The sequence below is a fragment of the Dermacentor andersoni genome, chromosome 2, assembly GCF_023375885.2.
Source record: "Dermacentor andersoni chromosome 2, qqDerAnde1_hic_scaffold, whole genome shotgun sequence".
NCBI lineage: Eukaryota > Metazoa > Arthropoda > Arachnida > Ixodida > Ixodidae > Dermacentor > Dermacentor andersoni.
Genome location: NC_092815.1, coordinates 52,500,383 through 52,526,894, shown reverse-complemented (window position 1 = coordinate 52,526,894; position 26,512 = coordinate 52,500,383). Strand labels below are relative to the sequence as shown.

The 26,512-nt window shown below is 45.2% G+C and overlaps 1 protein-coding gene across 2 annotated transcripts in view; it reads left to right on the top strand.

Moving 5' to 3' along the window:
* The first annotated feature begins 570 nt into the window (after positions 1-570).
* Ptpmeg2 (Protein tyrosine phosphatase Meg2) overlaps positions 571-26,512 on the top strand; it is a 64,691-nt gene continuing 38,749 nt past the window's right edge. Inside the window, exons 1-7 of one of the 2 annotated variants that reach the window (XM_050189333.3) lie at positions 571-873; positions 3,815-3,958; positions 4,046-4,135; positions 4,272-4,396; positions 10,316-10,421; positions 20,917-21,027; positions 21,954-22,084. In XM_050189333.3, coding sequence (XP_050045290.1) covers positions 829-873; positions 3,815-3,958; positions 4,046-4,135; positions 4,272-4,396; positions 10,316-10,421; positions 20,917-21,027; positions 21,954-22,084 — 752 coding nt within the window. In that variant the 5' untranslated portion in view covers positions 571-828. Of the gene's footprint in view, positions 874-1,176; positions 1,198-3,814; positions 3,959-4,045; positions 4,136-4,271; positions 4,397-10,315; positions 10,422-20,916; positions 21,028-21,953; positions 22,085-26,512 lie in introns of those variants that run through there. The other variant, XM_072286403.1, reaches the window with a different exon arrangement.

Sequence of the window (26,512 nt, the reverse complement as noted above, 5' to 3'; positions counted from 1 at the left end):
AAAAGCACGCTCACTTCTCTTAATAACACCGTCGTGGTAAAACTGAAACCACAGCTCGCGTGGTTTGCTTCGAAGCCGCGAAGTTTGTATGCAAAGGCCTTCAACAGCACAGACGTCGACGCGTGCACGCTTTTATGCCGCAGTACACAAGATGACAAGCGTTTAGGACTTCCTCGCCTTCAAGCAGGCTTCGAATCCTGCGTTTTGCTCGCCCAATGTGAGCCATTACGCAGGCTAACGACAGCGGGCGTGTAAATTGAAGAGACATTTCAACATGACGACGCGAAACATGTCACTGAGCAGGACGACCGCAGCACTGCACCGACCTGCTCTAGTTCTTAATCTCTCGGACAGCCATGTTGGATTTAAGGTGGCGCCCCCTATAGGCCGTGAAAGTTGCGATATTTACATTTTGCGTTTTCGCCTTCGCCTGTCTTAATTACAATTAAGGTGGCTACAGCGTGATTATAGAGCAATAATGCGGGTGTTTGGCTTATTATGTTGCTGTATAGCTACAGCCATCAAAGAATGAAATAAGAAAAAGAAAAGCAATACAGAAACAAGCTGATCCATAACCGCTTGGGCCAAGCTCTCAAAGATGGCCGGCGCGGTTCGGTGAATCGGTTCGCGCAAGCGACCGCGTGTTTCCGCTGTTTACCGCGGGTAGTATTTATTATTTCGAGCTTTTTTTAGTGCCGGGCAGAGCGATGGATCGAGCTCGGAGGAACCACGCCACTCGGAGCTCGAGGCTAGCAGCCCATCGCTTGAACCAAACCGTAGATTGAGTGCTACTGTATGTCATCCAAATCATCTCTCGGGTAACGAAGAATGAAACACAACATGGCTGCGTCTCTCAGTTCACAGGAAGAGCAGGTAAAGCTGTCATTTTTCTGTGAACGCTGTTAAACAGGGCGAATATAATGGTTCCGTTTTGTGCACCGAACTGGTCACGTTGGGTACGCCGATACTTGTCATTCGCTGTCTCACAAATTGCGTTATCACACGAAACCACTCGAGTTACCTGCGACTATTGGGTTCCACCACCTGCGCTCTTTCTCCTTTTCTTTTATTTAATTTACGACGACTCAGTGTTGGCCACGTAGTAGTTCTGGCATCACACTCGACAATTATGAATTGACGGAAGAAGTAGAAGTACGGCTACCTTGCAAGCCTGACTTCGTCCATGTTTTCTGATATGTTCGTGCGCAGTGATCATCATCTATGTTTTTGTACTTCCTGCCCTATTAGGCCGCAATTGACGCTCGGGAATAGTGAGGTTATTGTTATATTAGTTTGAAACATACAACTAGTAACGATCCGTTCGTCGCGATGACAAGTTGGAACTCCGTCCTTATTGTGAAGTTAACGTGTTGTAATCTTATCAGTATCATATTTTGTGCACCCCCTATTAATGTGTGTCTATCCATGCATTATATTGCGAACCACTGCATTCGGGTTTGGCCAAGCTGTCTAGTTTCGATATCTGGTTAGCTTCTCATACTGGGAGTAACAATTGTGTCTATTACAAATGGAATGGGTTGAATCCGCCCGAATATATAAACAGTGCATGTTCGCCTCTTGAGTCCTGACTCGCAGATGTAAGCAGAGCGTGTCACTTCTGCATTGTCGTCAGCTGCAAATAATAGCGTGCGTGTGTATCAGTGACGCATCTAAATAAGACTCTCTCTGATTGACACGAAAGTTTTTCCGCACTGTACTAGAAATAAGTCAGTATCCGTGAGCATCATTTGTTCTCAGAGGCCACGCAGCCTTTGCAGGTACCTAGCTTTATATCCCGCGGTGCCAAGAAGTGTTTTCGTTGACATTGTAGTGCTTGTCTGCTGCAAATCGCATGCCTAGTGTTACCGAGGCTGTGTGTCCAATATCCTTACATTCACCATTAGTGTAGCCTCAATGCAGAAATGAAATGAGATGGGCCATATGCAAAGACTCGGAATGAAGTGTGAGGACTGGCTAGTGGTCTTTATGAGACTCAAGGCATGTGCAGGCTAGCAGTGAGTGCACTCGAGCATTAGCTCTGCTTAAAGAGTCTCACAGAATGAGAGTGCCATGTATGGTGGTAGACAACATTTGCTAGGAAGCTGCTTTGAGAGAGAAGCACTGAGAACTCGGATGGTCCAGGTATGGGTGTTTGAAAAGTAAGAGTGCAGTGGAAATGGTCGTCTTAAAATTTGTACTTTTACTTACGGACGTGCAGTGATCACTACAGGAGATGCTAAATCCCTCCACTGCCAGCTTGAAGACATATGTGCAAAAGGCGCTACATATTGCTGAACACTCGGTGGTGGGTTGCTGTAGTTATCTGCACCGTGTGGTAGGTAATGGCTATCTGTAGCTTCTGCAGCATGTGGGGATCGTTCTCATACACCCGCCTTTTGAGTGCATCCCACAGACGTTATAAAACTAAAGGGGGGGAACGGGGGGCTATTCAGTAAGCGTCCACCTAGTGAGCATGTCCATTTCGTCTGCTGCTGAAGTGCTGATTGGCTGGGTATACCTGTCCCCTTCTGACGCATACCTCAGCCTGGTCAATCAGAACTCCAGCAGCAGATGAAATGGACATGTCCTCTAGATGAACTGTTGCATGCTATCCCCCAGGTCTTGCACTATCATATCACATGTGAAACTGTGATGTCATTCACAATTTGTCAATTTTCTTACTGCACAGTTGTTTTTCAAACACCCAGTAGCACATGCTACTGTTAAAGGGACACTAAAACACTTTTCATAGAACTGGAGAAATGTGATAGTGAATATATTCCTGAAGTAATGTTTGAGAAAAGACTAATATAACCAGCGATAGAAAAAGTGAAGTGTTTAAATTCTTCAACTCATCGGTTCCTCTCAATTGGGACAGTGCCAATAGCAACACCGTGCCTACCACTCTTTTCCTTTTCATTTTTTTTCTTCTTCTTTGTGCGGTGTGCTTATGGTAAGGCTGTCTAATACCTGCTGTGATGGCGTTGTGGCTTAGGTGTTGTGCTGCTAAGCCAGAAGGTGTGGGATCAAATCCCGGCCACAGAGACTGCATTTCAGTAAAGGCAAAATTAAAAAAACGTCTGCGTACCGTGCATTGAACACAAATTAAAGAACCCGAGGTGGTCAAAGTTAATCCATAGTCACTCATAACCGTATTGCGGTTTGGCACGTAGAACCCCAGAATTTAAATTTTGATTGTCTTACAAAGTTTCCAGAGGAGTCGCAGAAGGGTGGTGACAGGACGGTCAGATGCATTTGCTGCCCTTTCTGCCTTTCTTAAAAGATTGGAAGGGTGCTTGTGAGTAGCTTCTGGTTGTGTACAATCGCCCAGTGGCTAATAATGCCTGTGGGCCATCACACTGGCTGTAATATAATTGCTGGCATGGAATAAAGCAAGAAATGAGCAGAAGTGAGCAAGCAAAGAATTATGCGAGATTGTGGGGTCCTTGCTGCATGCAGCAAAGTAACATTTGGTTTGCGTGTTCATGGCAGCATGGTCTGCAGAGCGGGAACATTTTTACCATGCTCAAAAAGTGTTTCAGTCCCCCTTCTATGGCAGCAGCTGTTTAGTTGTGTAGCACACCCTTATAAACTCATAGCGAATTAGTCAACGTCCTCCTTGAACTTCTGCGCATTGGAAGAGCTCAGCTAGCTCTGATTTCTGTTTCACACAGTGTTGTTGATTGTTCAGTGGTCCATCACAGAGTCATTCCTACCATCTCACTATCTGTGTATTGATGTCCTTTTAAATCGCCTTCAAATGGTAGAGCTTGAATGAGCCTCATAAATGCTATGCATTCTCTTCTCTCAACAGCTGGTGAAGGAATTTATGAAGGTGGTGAATGAACAGAGGTTGAGTCACAGTGCAGGGCCTTTGACATGGAATGCTGCTGTCAAATTCATGATGGCCCGAAAGTTTGACATTCGCCGAGCCCTGTCCCTGTATGAAGCTCACGAGGTAGTGTCTCATTAATGTTCAATATTGCATGAGCTGAGCAGGATCTCACTCAGTACATAAATTTCTTTCTTTATTTTTTCGCCACAGATCACTCGATATCGAGAAGGGCTGTGCACTTTTGACCCTACAACTGATCCCTTAAAAGGGGAACTGGAAACTGGGAAGTTCACAGTCTTGGTGAGCGTTCCACTTTCTTTAGTTTGCCTGTTCATGCCTTGTTGCAAAGCATCCAGCATTGTAATCACAACTGCCCAGAGGTGGATTTGACATGTAGAGCTTTTCTTCTGTCTTATTACTACTGCGCTGCCTGCAGCCGACACGAGACAGTTCCGGAGCTGCCATCACCATGTTCACAGCGAGCAAGCACTGGCCATTGCAGAGTTCGCACAAGGTCACCCTACAAGGTGTTGTCTACCAGCTAGATGTGGCCTTGGAGAGGTGCGTATTTTTTACTGATCAAAGCTAATCAATTATGCACCCACACCTTGAAACCTGCTTGAAGTCTGCTGGTGTAACAAAAGATGAGTAGTGCCTTGTCAGTGATAGGCATTCATTAGCCCCTTAACTGCTGATGATGAGGTAAGTCGTCATCGTAGTGAGTATACTGTGGTGCAGATGACTAGTTAACTCATCATGAACTTTACGCAATTTTCGCAAATGTGTGTGTGTGCAGTCTCTTGTAATTTTGGCAGATATATAATGCAAAATGAATTTTGCTATTCTTTTTTTCCCCAACGAGACCAGTAAAAATTCAATAGGCATTCCTGGCACATTATATTTTTGAAAAAGATTTGCGCAGGATGTGCATCTCCAAAAAATTTCACACTTCTAAAACATTTTTCAAAATTTGTCCTAGCAGTTAAGGGATTAAAAGTTAAACAAAGAAGGAAAAAGGCAGCTCAGCTATTTTCATGTCCGAGCCCTGCCACTTTAGAAAATAATGCTCCCAGAGATGACATCATCAGCAAATTGTGAGTGTTAAAATCATTGGTGTGCTATCAAGCAGCTGTTGTAGTACATGATAGAGACATAGACAAGCACCAGGGACAAGGAAGTTAATGGAAGTTGGAGGGATTATGTAAAATACAGGAAAAGAGAAAGCAAGAAAAATAAATAGTCGCACAAAAGATTGCAGACTGGGGCAGAAAGTAGTGGTTGTGTGATGCAACATCACTGCGTAGCAAGGGAGTCGATTGAGAATAGATGGTGATCTTTAGCCCCTCACAGCAGTGCAAGGGACACTAGTAGCATATTTATGTTGTCTACAAGTAATCCTGTTTCCATTTTTTAACCCTCTAACCACCAAGCCCAAGCTGTACTTGACCTGGCTGTTTGCACTGATGTCGGCAAAGGCAAGCCGTACTCATCCAGGTCACAGCTTCTGCTTTGTTTATAGGAGATGAACCACACTCACCAGCTCAGTTCAGATCTCACAATTCACCGTTTTCATGGTGTGACAGCACATGCACCTTGCCCTAGCGGATTAGGTGCGAAACGTTTTTGGAAGGGACGTGCGGCCAGATATTAGGGGAAAGTACCCGGAAAAAAGAACAAAGATACGCATGGATGCACACTGCAGCAAACACTTGTGCCATGTACTGTGTTGGTACTCCACTGGTCTATAGCTCTGCTTCGGTGCGGTGCCGAAAACCTGAAAACCTGCATAGCATAAGACTGCAACTCCACTTTAAAACAGAGAGCGGCTAGGGCTTCGTCCGGACTGCACCGTGAACCATGTAGTCGCCGCCCAGCATTGATGGCTATCAAAGTTATCGATAAACCCCTGTGTTACACTTGGGCGACGCTTCAAAAACATCACTTTGCTGACGCAGTCTTGCTGTTGCAGCGTCGGCCCTCTCTTGCTGGTGGTGACAGCGTGTGCCTGACTTCACCTACTTACTTAAGGGGTGGTAACACTGAGTTGATACGAGACCAAGATGCTGATGCCAATGATTGGCCGCCTATTCAGCACTGTGTCACTGAGACCATTTGATCATAATAGGCAAACAATGATGCAACCGACGGGCACGAGTTCTCGTAGCACAATGGGCTTTTTTATTGATGGCACCAACAAAATCAGTGTGCCGACCATGATCGCTGGACCGAACCACACGCGATCGGCTGTGAAACCGACGTGATAGCCACAGTGCATTCGCTTGTATACATAATTAGTTGCATTCAGAATGCGTTGACATGCCTTTGAAATTGAAATGCACAAGCTTCAGTCCTCTCAAGCCATGCACATGTTGATCCTGTTTAGCGAAGGTTGGGTTAGGCCTGGCCCCGTCGAGTTTGTGCGCCCAATACCGATGGACCTGAACTTAAAGAATAAGCAGTTAGGATGAAGGAAACCGTTCTTATAGTTCACTTGTGGCCCTATAGTGATTTTATATCAACTACTCTACTTCGCACAGCATGTACACAATAAGCAGCAAGCGGTGACACAGCATTTTGCTAACATCCTTTACTTTCGTCACCATCCCCGAAGGCTGTCGGTCGTATTTGCTACATAGATTGTGGGTCTGCACGTGTTGTTATGCTGACACATTTCTTAATTTGAGAGAAGCACTGTTTGCCTCTTTGTCAAACGGGAAGGGAGTGTATTCGGTGCACCAGCATAAACTCACTCGGTTACCAACGGTGTCAGCGATGGCATGCGCGTTTTCGAGAAAGAAATACACGGCCTATAAGTGAGAGTTTATGCCGAGCACAGATTTCTCTAATAATACTTCATGGCACATGCACACTGCAAGTGGGATGAAGTTAAACGAAAGCGAGAATCGGTGTTAACAGCCCATAATATATGTGTCTAGATCATAGTTGCCGTTATTTAAGTGGCTCAGCCATTCATATTGACTTGTCTTGGGGTAGAACAACGCCGCTCATATGCACAGATATGTATGTTTTGCTACGTTTTGACATTATTTCATGTCAGTGAGGTGGCGTTTCCACAATATCCGAAGCTAACAGCGATCTGAGGCAGTAGATGTTGATGTAAATCTGACGTGGAAGGCTGCGCTCGAAGGCTTTTTGAATATGCGAAATGTTTAATGAATGCTTTAAAAAAAATATGAAAAGCGAGGTGCAAGCGCAGACATCAGCGACAACAAACTCCAAGGCAGTCTTATCGGCAGATGGAATTCGGCGTGCCTTTATGAGCTGCATCGTTTGCACAACAGCGCACTCAGGCCTGTTCACCCAGTAGTCGATGGGTGAATGACATGCTGCCCTGGAGAAGCCATTATTAATTAATCGTTATCCACGAGATGCACAACAATGCACACTCAACATGGGTGCAGGTATAAAAATTTACCGGCGAAAGCCCCGGCACCTTTTCCAAAACATTTCCACCGGCATGCGTCAGAGGGCAGTACAGGAACATGAAAAAGGCATATTTAGTTTTGGCACTTGAACATAGTCTCTGATGATTTCAATTCCTTTTGTTATCATATGTTCAGATACTTATGCTCGAACCTTCCATGTGTGCTGACGGAAGGACTCTATTTTTCGAAGCAGATGTCTTCCATTAATATTTTGAGAGAATATAATAGATAAGCCACACATGTAGTTCATTTTTTAATCTGGATATATTGTACAATAATTTGTCAGAACAAGAATGAATTTTTAATTTGTGTGCATACAGTCGAACCCACTTATAATAATATTCAAGCACCACGAAAATTTCATTGTTGTAACCGATAATTGTTATTACTGGGTTGTGTAAAAAAATCAAAATAAGGGGATGGTAGAGCTGACGTGAGAAAACTATGATGGCGCGGAGGCCAGTGCCCCTCCCCACCACCTTCCTCCACCCGGCTGCTGATTGTGTTCACTCGTTTAACTGCTTCCTGGGCGCTCCAATTGCGTGTAACAAGCAGCGGCTCTCAGCGTTAAAGAATGGCACTGTTATAACAACTGCAAAGAGGGGTCACGGGTGGCAAGCGATATGCGAGCACTGCCGAGGCATTGCTTTGGTGGCCCCAAAAAGGGCTTTTGAAAAATGCAAAGAGGTTGAAAGCATATTTAGCGCCAGCAAACAAGTCTCCCTTCCGTCCTTGTTTGCTGGCGCTAAATATGCTTTCAATTTACCAACACGCCCAACAAATGGCAATGCAAAGAGGTTGCCACGGCAGCTTGTCAGCTTGAGAAATCCAGAAGAAACGCTGAGGCGAGATCGCCACAAGCATCTCGTCACATAATTCTCACTGGCTTGCATGAGAAAACCCTATGTCTGTCAGCCTTGCATGCTTTATGCGAAGCTTGCCGACATCATTCTCCAAGGTATCCAGGTGCTCGACATAGTGCAGTGGAAAGTTCCTCATGAAAACAAAGCCCCGGAGGGACTGAATCATTTGCAGGGCTTTCTGTGAAGACAACGTTGAGGCAGCCTGCCCTACCGCGTCATCGCTACTTCCGTCGCTGTCACTGTCCGATGCAAGCACATTCGCAATGATCGCCTCCTCGGTTAGAAGTACTTAGTTACCAAATGTATAGCCGTGCGCTTTCTTTTTTCACTGGCAATGTCGTGCATTGCCGATTATCAGTGGGCGGATCAGCCTTCTTCCGTTTTGTCGGCGAGTCAAACAAGGCTGAGAAACCATATGGTCAAGAATGATTTCGACACAACCAACAAAGATGAACACAAGCAGTTAAGCTGTTAGCAGGACTGCGCTGAATGAGGAACCATTGCGCAAATTGCAATTTGTGTTTCGGAGGGTCACGCGGCATAGAGCTATGGGCACAGCCCATTCGTATTCTGAGGGGTGGAAGGGCGACAGGAGGGAGGCATGTCGAAAAAGCTGGAAAATGAATGCGCGGCAGCTGTTGGGGTAGCAGGCTATCATGCAGTGGCTCAAATTTCTCTCCCCCCTTTTTTCTTTCTTTTCAAGATTTTCGTATTTCACTATCTTTCGGCTTCGACACCCAGCAGCCAGACTTCATCGTTATAACCGATAATGCGGCATCGGGGCATTGTAGTAAGCAGGTTATTTCACCATGGAAAACATACAAAAGTTGACGGTGCAGCAGCTTCTTATTGTTCAAACCGATATTGTTATAAGTGGGTTCAACTGTATATATAAAAGAACTGGGGAGTTGAATGGTTTTAAGCCTTGCGGCCATAAGGGCTTCTGTACAGGCCCGCTTCACAATTGATGTTAAGCACAGGCGTGTAATTGTTCTGAACTTGTCTCCATAACTTCTCATTTCTTGTTTTGGCCTAAGGTTGATTATACGGTAATGTCCTGCTGGCTGTCCTTGATATTGCGTTCACTTGCATGCATGCACTTGCAATTGCCAGATCCTAAAGTGTTGCCTGTTTGGATGTTGGGCAATAAGAACACTAGGAAGTCATGAGTAATGGGGAGGAGGTTCAAATAATTGTAAGTAATATGCCACTATTTATTACACTGGCATGCGACTGAACTGGGACAGTCTATAAATAGCCCAACACTGTTCCCTGCCTTTTTTACTTGCCTGGGCGTTCTTTCAACTACCTCTTGTGGCTTTCTGTAACTTATGTTATTTCACAGTTGTGCTGCATGTTGCACTGAAAAAGAAAGAAGAGAAACAAAGAAAACATAAATGAAAGTACGAAAATGCCTATCATGAAAATGCATCAACTAGCCCCATTTACTACATTGCTGAACCTTATGCTATATATAATAATCTTATACTATCAGAAAGCTGTTTAAGTTCTTGAGGTGGCACGTTGCTACGTCGTAATTCGTAATTACTTGCTTAATGTACTTGAATGGTGAAATTATAATCATGATCAGCCTGTGACTGATGTGCTTCCTTCTGCATCACAAGCATCGAGATCCTTTTAGTGCATACAGTTTCCCAGTTGCCTGATGGAAGTATTGATTACCGTTGGCTTCAGAATAAAAAAATCCCATGTTTGATCGTGACCTGAGGGGACATATCTTTTTTTTTAATGATAATGCTTACCATCACCATGGCAACATAATTTAGACAAGGGTGCTCTTGACTGCTCTTGGTAGCTTCCCAAATGTAGGCTGTCACCCATAACGATGTTCGTGTATGTCACACTCGGATGGTCTGAGCAGATTGCGCTCTGAAAAATACAATAGCTACCACATTCAGAAGAGCTACTAAGCTACGGTGTTTGTTTCCAAATGCATCCTTAAAATGGATAAGCACATTCTTGCAGTGCAATTCAGATTAACACTGGAGTTCAGCGTATCACTGCTTGCAAGGTTAGATACAGTTTGACAGATTGCGCTTTCACTTCTTGTGCTCTTGGCCATCGTTGTAAATCTGTTTTGTTTTGGCCAGCAGACGGCTCTGTTGCATTTTAATCTTTTCTTTCTTTCTTTCTTTTGTAATAATGTGCAGCCTCGAAAGCCAAAGATGCGGGATAGTGTTCATATACAACATGACCGGCTCAAAGTACCAGAACTTTGACTACGAGCTCAGTCAAAAAATACTGAATCTTCTCAAGGTGAGGGCTTTTGTATGACGCTACTGCTGCTTTCTTTCTCTTTTTTGTGCATTTCTCTTTGTGCATTTCTCTTAGAGCTTTATTTCATTTGATGAGTTACTCATTGTGGAAACTTATTGGTTCTTGTGTGAACAAAGTGGCACTGTGACTTGATGAGATGTATGTATAGAAATTAAAGTGACGGAATGGCTCTCTTTCTATCTTTACAGATTTGCATTGTGTAGCAATGTTGACACCTGTGTTGCTATGCAATATTTAATGTTTCCTTTTGGTCATAGAAGGCATTTTTCACTTGTGTAATGTGAAAATTGTGTGCAGACATTTTAGTGCACGTTAAGAAAATACAAAGATAGTTGAACCACAGATAGTCAAATTACATGTATGTGTACCTGGATTAAACATTTTGCCTATAAGAATAGTTTTCAGTGCGACATCGATGTCTTGAGGCACTACAGCTATACAGTGCTCCATTTCATACGTAACAGGCAACACTGCACAGGCTAGGGCAACTTTTCACACCAACTGCATTCACGAGGCGTACTGTTGCCTTTATATGTTGCAGCCGAAATGAGGAAGAAATTATCGCATAAAATGTGTTGCATATCTGGACCTATTCACTACGAGCAAAATGACATGTTTGTGCACCCTCACCTTTTGCGCAGGCTCCAAAGCAGAGTGCTCGTGAACAGAACATAGTTCATCACATACTGGAAGTGAGAAATGTATGGAGACAATGCGGGACTTGACACAGCATTAGTTCCATCTGCTGCACTTCTAATATACAGTCAAATCTCGATATAATGAATCACGCGGGACTGCCGAAAATCGTTCATTATTCTGAAAATTCGTTATAGTGAAAGCCCCAAAATTAATCATTCTGCCCATCAACTCATCAGTTCATAAGTTGCCATGTTTGAGCTATCCACAGAAACGTTGCTGTTGGCTCTCGGCCCACATTGTTGTTATTTTCCATAGATTCTGCCGCCATGCACCACCGTATAATAAGAGGGACGTCTGCAAAGCAGATGCTGAGAAAACTGCTGACAAATAGGAAGCTCCATGTTGCTTCCAAAGCGCAGTGTTTCTTGTTTGTTTGGTTTCACATCTTTTGCCATAGACACCTCAGCTGTTTCACTTGAGGCGGACACCTGAACTATACCTAAGCGCAAGCATCCGTAAATGACACCATTCGGAAAGTGCACAGTGCGACCGTGCGGCATCCCCATGAGTACAGAGGTTACATCTCATGGTTATATTTCTGTGCGTAGCTAGTATGGCCACAGAAAGAAGCGCGAAAGAAGGAAGAGACGCGCCTCCATTGCTAGGCAACACTTGCCTGGATGCAACATGCGCTTGCAAAACAGGATGCATCGTCGCCTCCGGAATAGATTAAAAAAAAAAATTATCTCCTGCGTCTTTTTTTTTATTGAGCACCATCTCACATTTTCTGAACCCTTGTGCCACGCCGTCCGCTTTCTGCGCCTTGTCATCTGCTAGCCTACTGTTTCGGCTGCTGTGAAAGATACACAGAAATCTAAAAATCCCCCAGATTTCAGAATATTAGTTTGTAATACTGAGACATTGAAAGGACAAGGAAACTGAATAATGATTATTATTCTGAAAAGTTCGATATTCTGAAGTTTGTAGTACTGAAATATATTTACATTGACACCTTAAGAAGTCAGCTGGAGATTTTTGAAAAGCTTTTCAATCTGAAATGTTCGTTAATGTGGTGCTCGTAGTAACAATATTTCGCTGTACATGCCTGCCAACTCTCCAAATTTGTCACGGGGCCTCCCAAATTCTGACCAAGTCTCCCGATTGTATGGACACAGCCATAAATCTCCCAATTAACTGCCTCAACCCCACAGCAAAAAACAAAAAAAACGACCCGTCATGCAGCACAGCTGCATCATAATAGCCATTATGTGCTAAGTAGTTAGCGGAACTCAGATTCAAATTTAGCCCATTTGTATACAAGCATTTGACTCATTCGATCAACTAATGGCCCTCAGTCCCCAGCAGCTGCGGAGCACCTGACCAAGGCGGCGGTCCGACCTGTAACACAGCAGAGGGTGCTAAGAATCTCTGGACCAGGACAAACCACCTATGGAAACTGACCCTGGCAACCTTTAACGCCCGAACTCTGTTGAGTGAGGCTAGCTTAGCAGGACTCTATGAGACACTATCAGGCATTGTTTGGGATATAATTGGCCTTAGTGAGATTAGAAGAACTGGTTAGGCTTATGCAGTGCTGACTGACGGCCATGTCCTCTGCTATAGAGGTCTTGCAGATAAGAAGCAATGTGGGGTAGGATTCTTAATCCATAAGCACATAGCTGGCAACATTGACGAATTCTACAGCATTAATGAGAGGGTAGCAGTAGTTGTAATCAAACTTAATAAGAGGTATAGATTAAAGGTAGTACAAGCCTACGCTCCAACATCTAGTCACGATAATGAGGAAATAGATCAGTTTTATGAAGATGTTGAATTAGCGAAGAGAAAAGTGCAAACTCAGTATGGTGTAGTAATGGGCGACTTCAATACAAAAGAGAGGGAAAAGTATGCTGGTGATCAAGCAATTGGCAACTACGACGTTGATTTTACGAACGCTAGAGGAGAGATGCTGGTAGAATTCGCAGAAAGGAATAGACTTCGAATAATGAACACCTTTTTCAGGAAGCGTAGCAACAGAAAGTGGACCTGGAAAAGCCCTAATGATGAAGCAAGAAATGAAATAGATTTCATACTTTCCGCCAATCCCAGCATAGTGCAGGATGTAGAAGTGACAGGGAGGGTAAAGTGCAGTGATCATAGGTTAGTGAGGGCTAGGATTCACCTCAATTTGAAGAGAAAAGGAGTAAAATTGGTCAAGAAGAAACAGGCCACCTAAGATAAAAGCAGACTAATTCAGGTTGGCACTTGCAGACAAATATGCAGCCCTAGAAGAGACACATGAAGGTGACATTGAGGCAGTGAATGAAACCGTAACTTGGCTGGCTTCAGAAGCAGCAATTCAAGTGGGAGGTAAGGCACCAAGGCAACCAGTAGGTAAGCTCTCCAAAGTAACAAAGGACCTTAAAGAAACGACAGAAAATGAGAGTGTCCAAACCAAGAGATCAGATAGAATTCGCAGAACTGTCCAAACTGATCAACCAGGAGAAAATAAGGGATATTCGAATTATAACGTGAGAAAAACTGACGAAGCAGTAAAAAATGGGCACAACATGAAATCAGCGAGAAGGAAACTTAGCATAGGAGAATCCAAGATGTATGCACTTTAAGACAAGCTGGGTAATGTCATCAGCAATCTCGAAGGTATAGTAAAAGTAGCGGGAAAATTCTATACTGACCTGTACAGCACCCAGAGGCTCCACGATATCTCCATTCGAAGCAGTAATGAACAGGTTGCAGGGACTCCTATAACTAGCGATGAGGTTAGAAGGGCCTTGCAAGACATGAAACGGGGAAAGCGGCAGGAGAAGATAGAATAACATCTTCAAGGCGTGTACAGTAGCGCGATTAAAAGACGGGACAAAAGAAGACACACAGGGTCACACACAGCGTTGTGTGTGGCCTTGTGTGTCTTCTTTTGTCCTGTCCTTTAATAGCGCTGCCGTACACCCCTTGAAGATGCGTTACCAACAAGCCCACATTGCAACCCTCATGGAATAACAGTCAATTTAATCAAAGATGGAGGAGACATAATGCTTGAAAAACTGGCGGCTCTCTATGCGAAGTGTCCATCGACATTAAGGGTCCCAGAGAACTGGAAGAATGCAAACATTATACTAATCCACAAAAAGGGAGACGTTAAATAGTTGAAAAATTATAGGCCCGTTAGCCTACTTCCAGTATTATATAAAATAGTCACGAAGATAATCTCGAATAGAATAAGGGCAACACTGGACTTTAGTCAACCAAGGGAGCAGGCTGGCTTTAGGAAGGGATACTCTACAATGGATCACATTTATTTCATTAATCAGGTAATCGAGAAATCAGCATAGTACAATCACTCTCTCTATATGGCTTTCATAGATTACGGAAAGGCATTTGATACAGTAGAGATACCAGCAGTCATAGATGCATACCGAAGGTGGGGCGGGCAAAGCGGGCAGGTGGAAAGCGGAAAGCGGCGAAAACCTCCTCGCCGAGCGGGCAAAGCAGGCGGAAAACGAGGCGGGCAGCCCGATCGCTCTCGGACCAATTTTTGCCACCCCGCCGGAGCTTTCCGCTTTCCTGCAGCCAACCAGGGCTCGAGGAGACAAGATGACTCAAAATGGCATCCACCGAGATAGCTGGATTTTGCGCTGCACTTTTGATCGACACAATCAAATGTTGCTCGATGCTATATGACAAGAGACACGACGTATACAAGGACACTGAATACAAGAATCAAAGCACTGGCATGGCCCATTCTCTCTCATTCTTGCAAGGCGGGGCGAACCCACCAGCGGTGTGGCAGGCTGTCTTCCTTCGAGCTTTTTGCTGCTCGTCTTGAAAAGCTGCTAAAGAAGCGGCGAGTAGAATGCCAACTATTTCGTCTTCTTCGTCTGAGCTGATCATTCTTCACAAGTGGTTAGCAAGCGAGAGCGGCTGGCCATACGACGGTGGCGCGGTGACGACGCTTGCGCGCGCGCGGTGAGGACGGACGATCGGTGCGAAGAGATGGCAACACGCATGCCACGAAAACGCTGGATGCTTCGCCTTCCCTGCGATGTGGGCTGCCAGGCCTGTTCCGGTCTGAACAGGCGCGCGCACTCACCGCCTCGCCGCGTTGAAAATCCGCTTGGCCGCTTAGACGCTCTGCTTTCCATGTGAATGTGCCACAATATCCACAATATTAGTAATTCACAAATTAGTAATCCACAATATTAGTATCCACAAATTAGTGCCACAATATTAAGTAATCAAGGAGTACAGACCAGTTACGTAAGTATCTTGGAAAATATCTACAGAGATTCCACAGCTACCTTAATTGTCCACAAGAAAAGTAGGAAGATACATGTAAAGAAAGGGGTCAGACAAGGACACAGAATCTCTTCAGTGCTCTTCACTGTGTGCTTGGAAGAAGTATTCAAGTTATTAAACTGGAAAGGCTTAAACGACCAACGGTGAATATCTTAGCAACCTTCATTTTGCAGATGACATTGTCCTGTTCAGCTACACTGGAGACGAGTTATAACAAATGATTGAGGACCTTAACAGAGAAAGTGTAAGAGTGGAGTCGAAGATTAATATGCATAAAACAAAGATAATGATCAATAGCCTTGCAAGGGAGCAATAGTTCAAGATCGCCAGCCAGCCTCTAGAGTCTGCGAAGGAATATGTTAGCTAGGTCAATTGCTCACAGGAGACCCTGATCATGAGAAGGAAATTTACAGAAGAATAAAATTGGGTTAGAGCACATAGGGCAGACATACTCAGATCCTGACTGGAAGCTTACCATTATCATTGAAAAGGAAGATGTACAATCGTTGCATTTTACTGGTGCTAGCATATGAGACAGAAACTTGGAGTCTGACAAAGAAGCTTGCAGAAGCTGACAGAATGGGTGCCAAGAGAAGGGAAGTGCAGTCGAGGATAGCAGAAGACTAGATGGGGCAACGAAATTAGGAAATTCGTGGGTGCTAGGTGGAATCGGTTGGCACAGGACAGGGGTAATTGGAGATCGCAGAGAGAAGGGAGAGGCCTTCATCCTGCAGTGCACATACAATAGGCGGTGCCGCTACCGCCGCTGTTGTCGTCGCCACCATCGTTGTTGTTGTTGTTGGTTGCATATGCTGCTTCAGGCATCTCAGCCAAATTTTGCAGTCGTGCTCAGTGTGTGGAGCTCACAAACAGACTGCGAAGTCACCTTTTTTTTTTTCTAATGCTCTCTTTTCAACAGAAGCTTGCTTCTCATTCTTTTTTGGACGCTTTATTTTGTAATACATCAGATTCCCATATGCGGCTGTTATTGGCCAGTAGCTGACATCACTCAAGCAGGGTGTTTGGATCAATGTGCTTCTTCCTACTCTTACTGTGTATATTTATTGACCCCAGTTTAATAACCAGGCTAAAGTAAACGGAAATCTGCTTTCAAATTTCAATAATAATTACATTCTTCCAGATAAAGTTGACTATTGTCTGCTCACACTCGGCCGTGGCCGCCTGCGTAATAATTAAACTTTGACCAACCTGCTTATCAGTGCCGCAGCCTTCGGGTCTCGCTAATTTCGACTAGTTTTGAACACTCAGCTAGCCTCAAACCATGCGAAACTTAAGGTCAGACCTCGTGCACGCTTGCCAGTGCACGCTCGTTCTTGGCCACTCCTGGTTATATGTTTTGGCAGACTTCACTTTGTACTGAGCTATTGATAGTGGTGCTTCAAACTGTGCAAGTTGGATGTGGCTACTTTCCCTTGGACAACCTGGTGCAGGACAAAGCTGGCCCGCACCACTTAGCATGGCCAGGCTGGAGTATATGAGTGCGAGCATGTACTCAAGCCCTGGTATGCACAAAGCAAATCAGAATCAGAATTTATTATTAGAAGTAGGGTCACATTACAAGTATTTAGTATGCAGAACGAGGTCCCACAGTCAAATGCTGCCACACGCACTACAGTGCGTGTAGCTGCCGTCTGCTACGTAGCGTACCTACTGCAGCCACCACGGGCTGTCACCACGAGTCCGCTGGCTGAGCGCAATGCGGCTCACTAAAGACGACCGTGTTTGGCACATTGTGGGTGTCAAAATCTGAAGTAGTTGCGTCTACGTGGCCATCCAAAATTAAATTTGAACTACGCACCATGGTGACGTTCAGTAGGCTGTTAACGTATTCAAGTACTTTTTGTAGCGAAGAATTTCTGAAACTGTGTATTTTAACTTCAAGCACATTTCTCGACCGCGATAAAAGATGGTTCAGGGCCACTTTGAGAGTGGAAAGGGGCCAAAAGAGCAACTGTCGTGGGATGTAGCACATTTTCCTTATTAAATGCAAAGCTTTCTCTCCGGTTTTCTTGACCGTGCCTATGGCCTGGCTGTTCCCTTGCCGAATAGGCCAACCACTTGCAGCGGAGCACACGCGCTGTTAGATTCCTTACAGCTCCTCCAGATGGTGCTCGCCTCGGCGCATGCATGTGCAGACGATGGCGCCGGCCGTGCGGGGGAAAAGAAAAAACACAACCACAAAGCTTGCCTTCACACATTGTGGCTGCACGGTAATGAGGAAGTGAACGCTTCTTGCGGATAGAATGGAAATTTTAATTGCGTTATGTGCATATGTGTGTGCTGCCTCTGAAACCATAATGCATTCAAGGCATCCGTCGTACTCTCTAGTAGTCAGCAACTCCGCTTGACAAAAGGCTTGTTACAATTTGTGTGCGCCCGCGCTTGTGCGTGCGTGCGTGTGAGTGCTTGCGTGTGTGTACTCTTGTTTCGACTCCTTATGCACTCGCACAAAGCTTCACCGTATATAGATTCCAACTCATTGAATCTGCTACACGCTTGCGTGCACCGTCTCCAGTTACAGCTATGAGTGCCAAGACGTCTAATACCTGTACTGGCAGCCATTAAGAACTCTTTGTGACGTTATTGTCGTGATGTAATTAGCAGTGCGGAAATAGTTGAACGTCACCGACTCTGATCAAATAGTGAGTGTTCAAATAATTCGATTCAAAAATGGGATATCTAGTATTAGATTTTTCTAAAATTCAATATGTTCGATGTGGAGACCCAAGCAGGTGCCGAATTGGCCACACCGCCCTGGCTGACGCTGTAGCAGTTTTGTCACTGCTAGCTCCCGTCGACATCAGCCCAATGTGAGGATCGCACGCACTGCGCCCAAACGCCGCAACTTGCAGAACAGCGCCGCATCGACCAGAGCCGCTACTGTCGGTGCAAGGTTCGTCCAGGTCAACAGGACCGATCAAAATGATAACATGACTCGGTCAGAGGGAAAAGCAACAAAATCAGCGCATATTTCGGGAAGTTCGAAGATCGGGCCAATTAGCTGCTGATAGGCATGCAGATTGTGTTGGGTAAGTGGTGATGTAGAGTATGCGCAAACTTGCCGTGACCCTCCAGATTTGAGAGAGCAGCTCTTAGGTGCCTGTTCCTGCAGCATGCGTTGGCCTCAGTATCGGCGCAACCGAGTGAACGAGCACAGCGAAAGATGAACGCATAGTGCAGTGGGGGGATGAAAGATGCGAGGAGGAACATGGAGGGGGGTGCAGCACAACGAGAAGGCAGATAGCGGAGGCGAGTATGGCAAAAGGGTGAGGAGGAAAGTGGAGTGCCGGCACGACCAGGCATGTGGCCAGCACGGAAACAGTGTTGGCATGGGTTTCGGACACACTGCGCATGTGCTATTTCGCCTGCAGTGTCACCGCCACTACAATATGTGCTCCGCGCCAGCCACAGGTTCCCGTGTTCACGCTTTCTCGCAACGGATGGAAATGCTTCGTCTGCCACTGTTGCTAAACAAGCTGCCCGAGCAGAGGCTCAGCGCCGCCGCTGAGAGCACATTGTCCTTCAGAATCCAATTCTTTGTCCTATAATGTCACCAAGTCAAAACATCTAAACAGCTGCGCTCGAAATTTGCATTAGGGAGTATTGTAATCATCAGTGAAATTTTAAAATCTTTTGACAGGTGGAAAATTATGCCGAAACTGACAGTGATACGGAGCGGATGGCATCTGTTTACCGCATGTGCCGTCTACTTGCGAAGCAGTGACCGAGTCACGTGATACGCATTTTTTTTCATCTGTTGCTCAGATTGACTTCACTGTAACCCACCTGCCGTAAAGTTGGGTTAGCCCTGCGGTTCTTTGGAAAAAGAACTAGAAAGCAGAACTATATATGGAATTTAGGTTGCTCCCAAATGCTTGTCCACTATTAAACTGATAATATCATTGGTATTCAATATGACAGAATGTCACTAATTCATTAGTTTCAGAGGAAAAAAAGCACTTGATTTTATTCAACATAAATTTATTGATAAAAATTTTCCAGCTGTATTCAAGAGTAGACCGTGCAGTATATCTGGATTTCTATGTACCTAAGTTACTGATAGCTTGCTGCATTCTTGTTATGCAATGCTAGGAGGCTCCCGAGGTTGTGCAACACCGTAATTTCTTGCCCAAAATTTGTAAGCATTAAATTTTCTGGAAGACTTTCTAATATTTCATGTTCAATTCGATATTTGATTCAAAGTCTACTATAGTCAACTCTCGTTACAACCGACCCTTATAATCCGTCAAAAAACATCCGTTTTATGCAAAGTCCGTAATATCCAACATGCTTCATTTCCGAAACTTTCGTCACAATGTCTAATAACTTTATTGCAAAGAGTGAGTGACGAATGAGGAACTTCCAAAGTAAGAAAACAAGCAAAAATAGTAGTAGTTTCACCCAAAAGGCGAAGCATCGATTGCTATAACAAATTAAGCAAGTTAAGCGCAGCAGCAGCAGTGAGCGTATTGACCTTTGTGCTATATCTTGCTTCAATGCGAACTAAATGTTGATATCACAGCACATGCGAAGCTACCGGCACTGGGCACACTTTGTCCACGTCACAGATTGCTTTGAAGATGAGGCCTGTGCGGGTGCACGCTTTGTTCACACCACCGATAACTTTCAAGATACCGTAGCTGTGCCATAAGCAGCAGCCAGTGGAATAGAGGGCCTCCCCCCCCCCCCCCCCCCCCCCTGTGCCTCGTGCGCGAAACTAGATGGCACATTTCAACCCCACCTTCCTCCCTCGCACGCGCGATATTGAGCCGCGATCATCAGCTGACCCTCACAAGTCAGTTAGCCCGTGTCGACACGCTAAAAGTATGTTTTATACGGCCGATTTTAGAAAACAAATTTTGCCAATTTCGTCCGCTGTAGCCGATAGTCCGTTAACGCAGTCTGTTAGAAGTGAACTTAGCTGCATTAATAAATTAGGTGGAACAAACTAAGACTGAAATATGGTCCATTATATCCGAAAGTCTGTTGTATGTGAGTCTGTTGTAACGAGTGTAGACTATATTCGGTATTCACACACGCCTATATTTAGGCCCTTTCGTCCACCTTGCACACCTCGCTTGAAACCATAACGGGGCCTAGTACACATTTGGTCACAGTATGAGCACCGAGGTGTCTAATAACTGTACTGGCTGCCATTCAGAGCTGTTCTTGACGTAGCTGTGGCCCACCAAAAGGAGGGGCAAATTTTTGCTCTTATTGACCCCCTCCACTTCCTACCCTTGTTTGGCAAATCTGAATATTGAGGTCGTTATGTTGGCAGGTACGAATGTATGAGTAAGTTAGTATCCAGAATTGGGCATTGCATAATTAAAAGGCAGTTGGCTGCAAAACATGTGGAGTGATACACTTTTGCAGCTACACTACTTGAGTAGCTTCAGCAGCATTGCCTACTATGTATGAAACAGAGCAAGAGATAATTTCAAGTTCTATGCTGGTCTTGACTATGCTTTTACTGAGTCTGTCGTCTGATGCATTGCAGGGCGCCTACCCAGCAAGGTTGAAGAAAGTCTTGATTGTTAACGCGCCATTGTGGTTCAAGGCACCATTCCGAATACTTCGCCTTTTTGTCAGGGAAAAGCTCAGGGACAGGGTAAGTTCAAGCTCTTCGAGCATCAGAGACAGTTTTACCTGAGTATTATGAGATACATGCATTGCGTGCACTGATATGATTTCTATAAACCCTATATATTTTTTCCTTGTTGCACACCAGCTGTTTCTGTGCAAGCAAAAGTTCAAATCTCTGAGAAGTTCTATTGCATCACACTACAGAATTTTGCCATAGTTTGAACATTGTGCATGAGTGGATGCTATGGAATGTGCTAAGCTGAGAATGTTGTGCAAATGTTGTAAAGATAGTGCAGCACAATTTTACATTGTGGCTTCAGCATTTTACAAGAATGAGGTGTTATTCTGAAAAGAAAGGACAAATAAGGTTTTTGTACCTATCATTTAAATGGACACTAAAGGAACTAAGCGATGTTAGATCGATAAATAATTAGTCTAGAAGTCTATCATCATTTTGTGTGTGCCTATATACGACTGTTGCATGGGAAACTGCCACTGAAGGTCCCACTGCTGCTACTCAACTTGAATCACCCGCACCAGAATGGATGAGTCTGTGTAATCCCCACGTGACAACCTCCTCTGCTGCTGTCTGTGAATCAGCTAGTGCTGACGTCACATGACAAGTACCTTAATTTGAAATACTATTAGGTGCCGCCACTTCGATTTTTGCATTTGCGTCATTTTCTCGCTTACAGAAGCTTTGTTCTCTCTACGAATTACAAATTTGTTATTACAGAAGCCTAATCTTTCAATCTAGCTCAGTTTAATATTTTTCTTTAGCGTCCCTTTATAAAGGTAAATCACGTACTTGATTTTGGCATGCATATGGTCCCATTATTCTTATGCAGATATTTTCAAGGTTGATGCACATTTTGTATTTTAAAAGCTGTCTTTCTTTTTTTATTTTATCCTTCATAATGTGATTCATGATTCATAATTAATCTTGTGCAGGTGACTACAGTTAGCCTGGAACAGCTAGGTGCACACATTCCATACACTTCATTGCCTCGAGAGCTTGGAGGCAGTCTGGCTATCAACCACAAGGCCTGGCTGCTTCATTGTCTCAAGTCCATGGCTAACAGGTAGACTAAAAGCTTTGCTCATGACATGGGAACATAATGGTCAATGTTTTCTTCACACCTTTCTGTCGCAAAATGTGGGGTGATGCCCTGGCTAATGTGGCTATATTGTGGTCCATATCATAGAAGCTCTGATAGAATGAACTTTAATGAAATTGCATCATTGAAATGTTCCTTGATTTGTACTTGTGATCACAGAAAATAATGGCTATCCATGCAAAATCACACTAATGGAATCTTTGGCTGGTCATTTCAGAGCGCTCTAGACCACCCTCTCTCTAGCAGCAGTGTCTTTGGCTGGTTATTTTCCATTGCTCTCCTCCCGTTTCGAGCACTCTTAGGCGCTTCGAGCACGGTCATTGGAGCAGTTGACGAAATTGAGAGCATTTCCCTCCACATCATTACGCACTGCATCACTGCTGTTCTCAATGATCCACTGTAATCTATAGGCCACTGTATGCTGACGTCTCAATCAGTTCTCGTTTCACCACGCTGGTGAGACATTTCTCCCGGGAGATTTGGGTAGGCGAGATCGAATGCCTGCTGCAGTCACGGGGTTTCGTCTCTGCCATTTCCTCCTCCTAAAGCGAGTAACACATTCGACTTGCGTGCGTATCCTCCACCTCTACCTGGACTCTCATTCGGAGAATGGAGGTGACCACTCAAAGGGTACTACAAAGGGAAAATGTGAGCCGAGGAGGCCAGCTTAAGTTGGTTGAACAAGCTCGTGGAGTGTTCTGATATACCCTAAAAACCCGCATATAATACGAGTTTTTTTTTTCCTATTGTTAACGTCCCAAATTTTCGCCTCGTACTATATGCTGATCCGAACAAAAATTTCAGTCAGAAATGTGGGCTAGATGTTTTGGTTTCGTTATTGATGCGTGGCTATGGCTTAACTTTGTTATTGCTGCTTGGCTGCAGCTTGGTTTTGTTATTGCTGCGTGACTACAGCATCGTTTCTTTATTGTTGAGTGCGCACCTTGGCAGCACACGTGCAAACCATGCTTCGCGAAGTGCATCTCTTTTATTCTGCATTGAAAGACCAAGATGTCCGGACCACGAAAACAGTACTCAGCTGCTTTCAAGAGAAAGGTTATTGTAGCCGCACAGGACATCGGCAACAGTGCGACCGGGAGGCAGTTTGGCATCAACGAGGGAAGCATTCGCAGATGGCATCGACAGAAGGAAGCCCTTTTCGCATGCAGCAGAACACGAAGAAGCTTTCGCGGCCCGAAGAGGGCAACATTCCCGGAAATCGAACTCGCCCTGACGGAGTTCGTACGCCAACTGCGAGCCGCGCATCTAGCTGTGAGCGTGGAGCTTATGCAGACAAAAGCTCAGGAGCTTGCAAGAGAAAAAGGGCTACCGAGCTCCGCCTTCAAAGTGAGCAAGCGCTGGATTTACCGCTACATGTGCCCTGCTGGATTTTCCTTACGCCGCCGAACTTTGATTTCGCAAAAGCTGCCAGAATCGTTCGAAGAGCTGCCTGTGGCTTTCCAGCGCCACATTATTTCGCTGCGCAAATCCAAGAACTTCCAGCTAGGGCGAATTGGCAATGCTTACCAAATGCCGGTTTATCTGGACATGCCATCGCCCCCCCTTGCCATGCATGAAAAGGCTCTAAACAAGTTACTGTCATGTTGTCGTGCACAGCAGACGGACGCAAGCTCCCGCCCTATGTCGTCTTCAAGCGCAAGACAGTGCCTAAAGGTGAGGAGCTGTCAAAAAATGTGGTCGTGAGATGTCATGAGAAAGGCTGGATGAACGAGAATATTGTGCTCGACAGGATAAAGTCCATCTGGTGTAGGTTGCGCGGCCTGTATTTTTGAGCATAAAAAAGACATTCTAGACAAAATTAAGAAAGATTTCCGGCACCAAGGTTGTTTTGGTTGGCGGTGCATGACAGCACAAAAAATTTCGGGGGGGGGCTTCGTGCAGCTAAATTACATGTGTTCGCGCTTTTACGTCGCTCATGGTGACACGTGACTTTGAGAATTATTCAAGCCAACATCTATTATTTGTGTAATATGTTGCTAGAATTCACAAATTAAAGCTTAGAGCAATCGTTTTTGTTTTACTTTGCATCACAGCAAGAGAGATGTACTTTCGTTTCGTCTGCTTGTTCCCATGTCGTGCATTCGCGCGCGCAGACACCGAAACTACAGTAAAACCTTGTTAATTCGAATTCGGTTAATTTGAAATCCCAGATAATTTGAAGGTTTTCTGCGATCCCGTATTTTCCAATGTAAATTTGGCCAGATAATTAAAACTGGCAGCCTAGCCAACCCGGTTAATTTGACGAGTTGGGGTGCTACGCAGCAATTCCCGATCCCCATTTCACCACAAACCCGACAAAACAACAACCATTCGGAGCCGCGAGGCGACACCACATAGCAATCGCGATTATTTATAGATGAAGCGCCCGACCAGTAGTAGTGCTAGCACAAAAATCACTCCAAGGTACGCCCCGCGCACCGCCGAAATGCGCACCTGCAGAGAAGAAGGCATGCTTCACTGCAATGCAGTGGACATAATGGTTTTTGTCACCTGCTTTCGTCCCCCACTCCGCACACTCCTCGCAGTTGCAGCGTCAGCTTCAGTTCCATGCCGCTGCCACTGGCTTCCGTTCGCCCATTCTCTCACTGCACCTGCGGCAACGTGTCTGCGCGCAACGCCAGTCTGCACCGTTTCTTTGTGTGCAGTGGTTAGGGATGTTGCAGCTTGCGTGGTGCTTTTTTTTTCTGAACTGTGCAGAAGTGCCAGTGAGTGAAGATGCCAAAGTATAAGACTTTAACGCTGCAGCAGAAGTTCTGCTTGATCCATGAAGCAGGTAAGAACACGTGTTCCAAGACCGAGTTGTCTGAAAGGCATAGCGTGCCCCTTTCGACATTGTTCACAATATTGAAGAACAAGTCGAAGGTACTGGAGGTCTACAGCAAGACATATTCTTCGAAGCGGTCCCAAGTACGGGCTCCCTCGTACTAAGATGTGGAATCAGCTTTACTTCGCTGGTTGCAGAAAGCAAATGCAGCCCACCTTCCTGTCAGTGGAACGATATTGCGGGAGAAGGCCAACGACTTGGCTCTACAACTTGGGCACAAAGAGTTCAAGTGTAGCAATGGATGGTTCAGTCATTTTAAAGAGCTCAATAATTTGACCTTCGTAGCCGTCTGTGGTGAGAGCGGCAGCGCAATTGAGAGCCTCGTCGACGACTGGAAGAAACACACGTTGGTTCCGTTACCGAACATATTAGCGAGTACGTTGCCGACAATGTGTACAACCTTGACGAGGTAGCCCTTTTTTACAAAATGCTGCCCGCAAAAACGTTCGCACTGAAGGACACCACGCTCAAGGGTCGAAAGCAGGGAAGGAAAGAATTACTGTTCTGTGCGGCGCGAACAAGTGCAGTAAGCACAAGCTGCCGCTACTCGTAGTTGGAAAGAGTGGGAAGCCTCGCTGCTTTAAAAATGCATGGCTGCTGCCAAGGGATGAGCTTATCTACCAGCACAACAAGAAAGCCTGAGTCACAGGCGCAATATTTGAAGATTACGTTCGGCAGCTTGACCGCAAGTTCGCAGCCACAGGCAGGAATGCACTCTTCGTTGTTGATACTAATTGCCCGGCACATGGTGACATCCTACACCTGAAAGCTATCATGATGGTATTTCTTCCTCCGAACACCATGTCTATCTCGCAGCCAATGGACCAAGGTGTCATTCAACACACAAGGAAGATTTACCGCCACCACCTTCTCAACCACATGCTCCTTTGCTATGATAACAGCAAGGAGTACTCCATCGACCTCCTCGAAGCCATATGTCCTGTTGTGTATGCATGGAAGCAAGTGGAACCCACTTTGATCATGTGATGTTTTGAACACGCTGGCTTCTCGAAGGAAAGAATCGTTGATGCTGATGCTGACTATTCATGCGCACTTGGTGAAGAATAAATGAATGTTTGATGTTCAATGGCGCAAGGGCCAAGTATGGCCAAAAAGCGCCATGCCCTTCTCGGCTCCTTCTTGATGAAGAAGGAGCCAAGTATTGCGACCACACCAATGCACTCTGCACAGAGGATAGCGAATCTGGTGCAGTCAGCTTCGCCGAGTATCTGAACTTTGAAAATGATCAACAAACGTGCTATTCAGACTTTGAGAGTGAAGCTACCGCTGATGCGACCAAGTGCGACGACAGCGACGACGACGACGCTAACGAGCCCTCCCGAGCACCTGCTCTCGAGGAAGTTATCAGATCGCTGAACGTTATCCGCAGTTTTGTTGAGTGCCACGGTGGAAATTCTCAAATGCTGCACATAGTTGGCCAACTAGAAAACATGACCCTTGGAGCCTCGAACTACAGGACGCAGCAAACCAGCATCTCTGATTACTTTAAGTAATCCAAAGATCGCCGAATAAAAGTAGCGCATTGC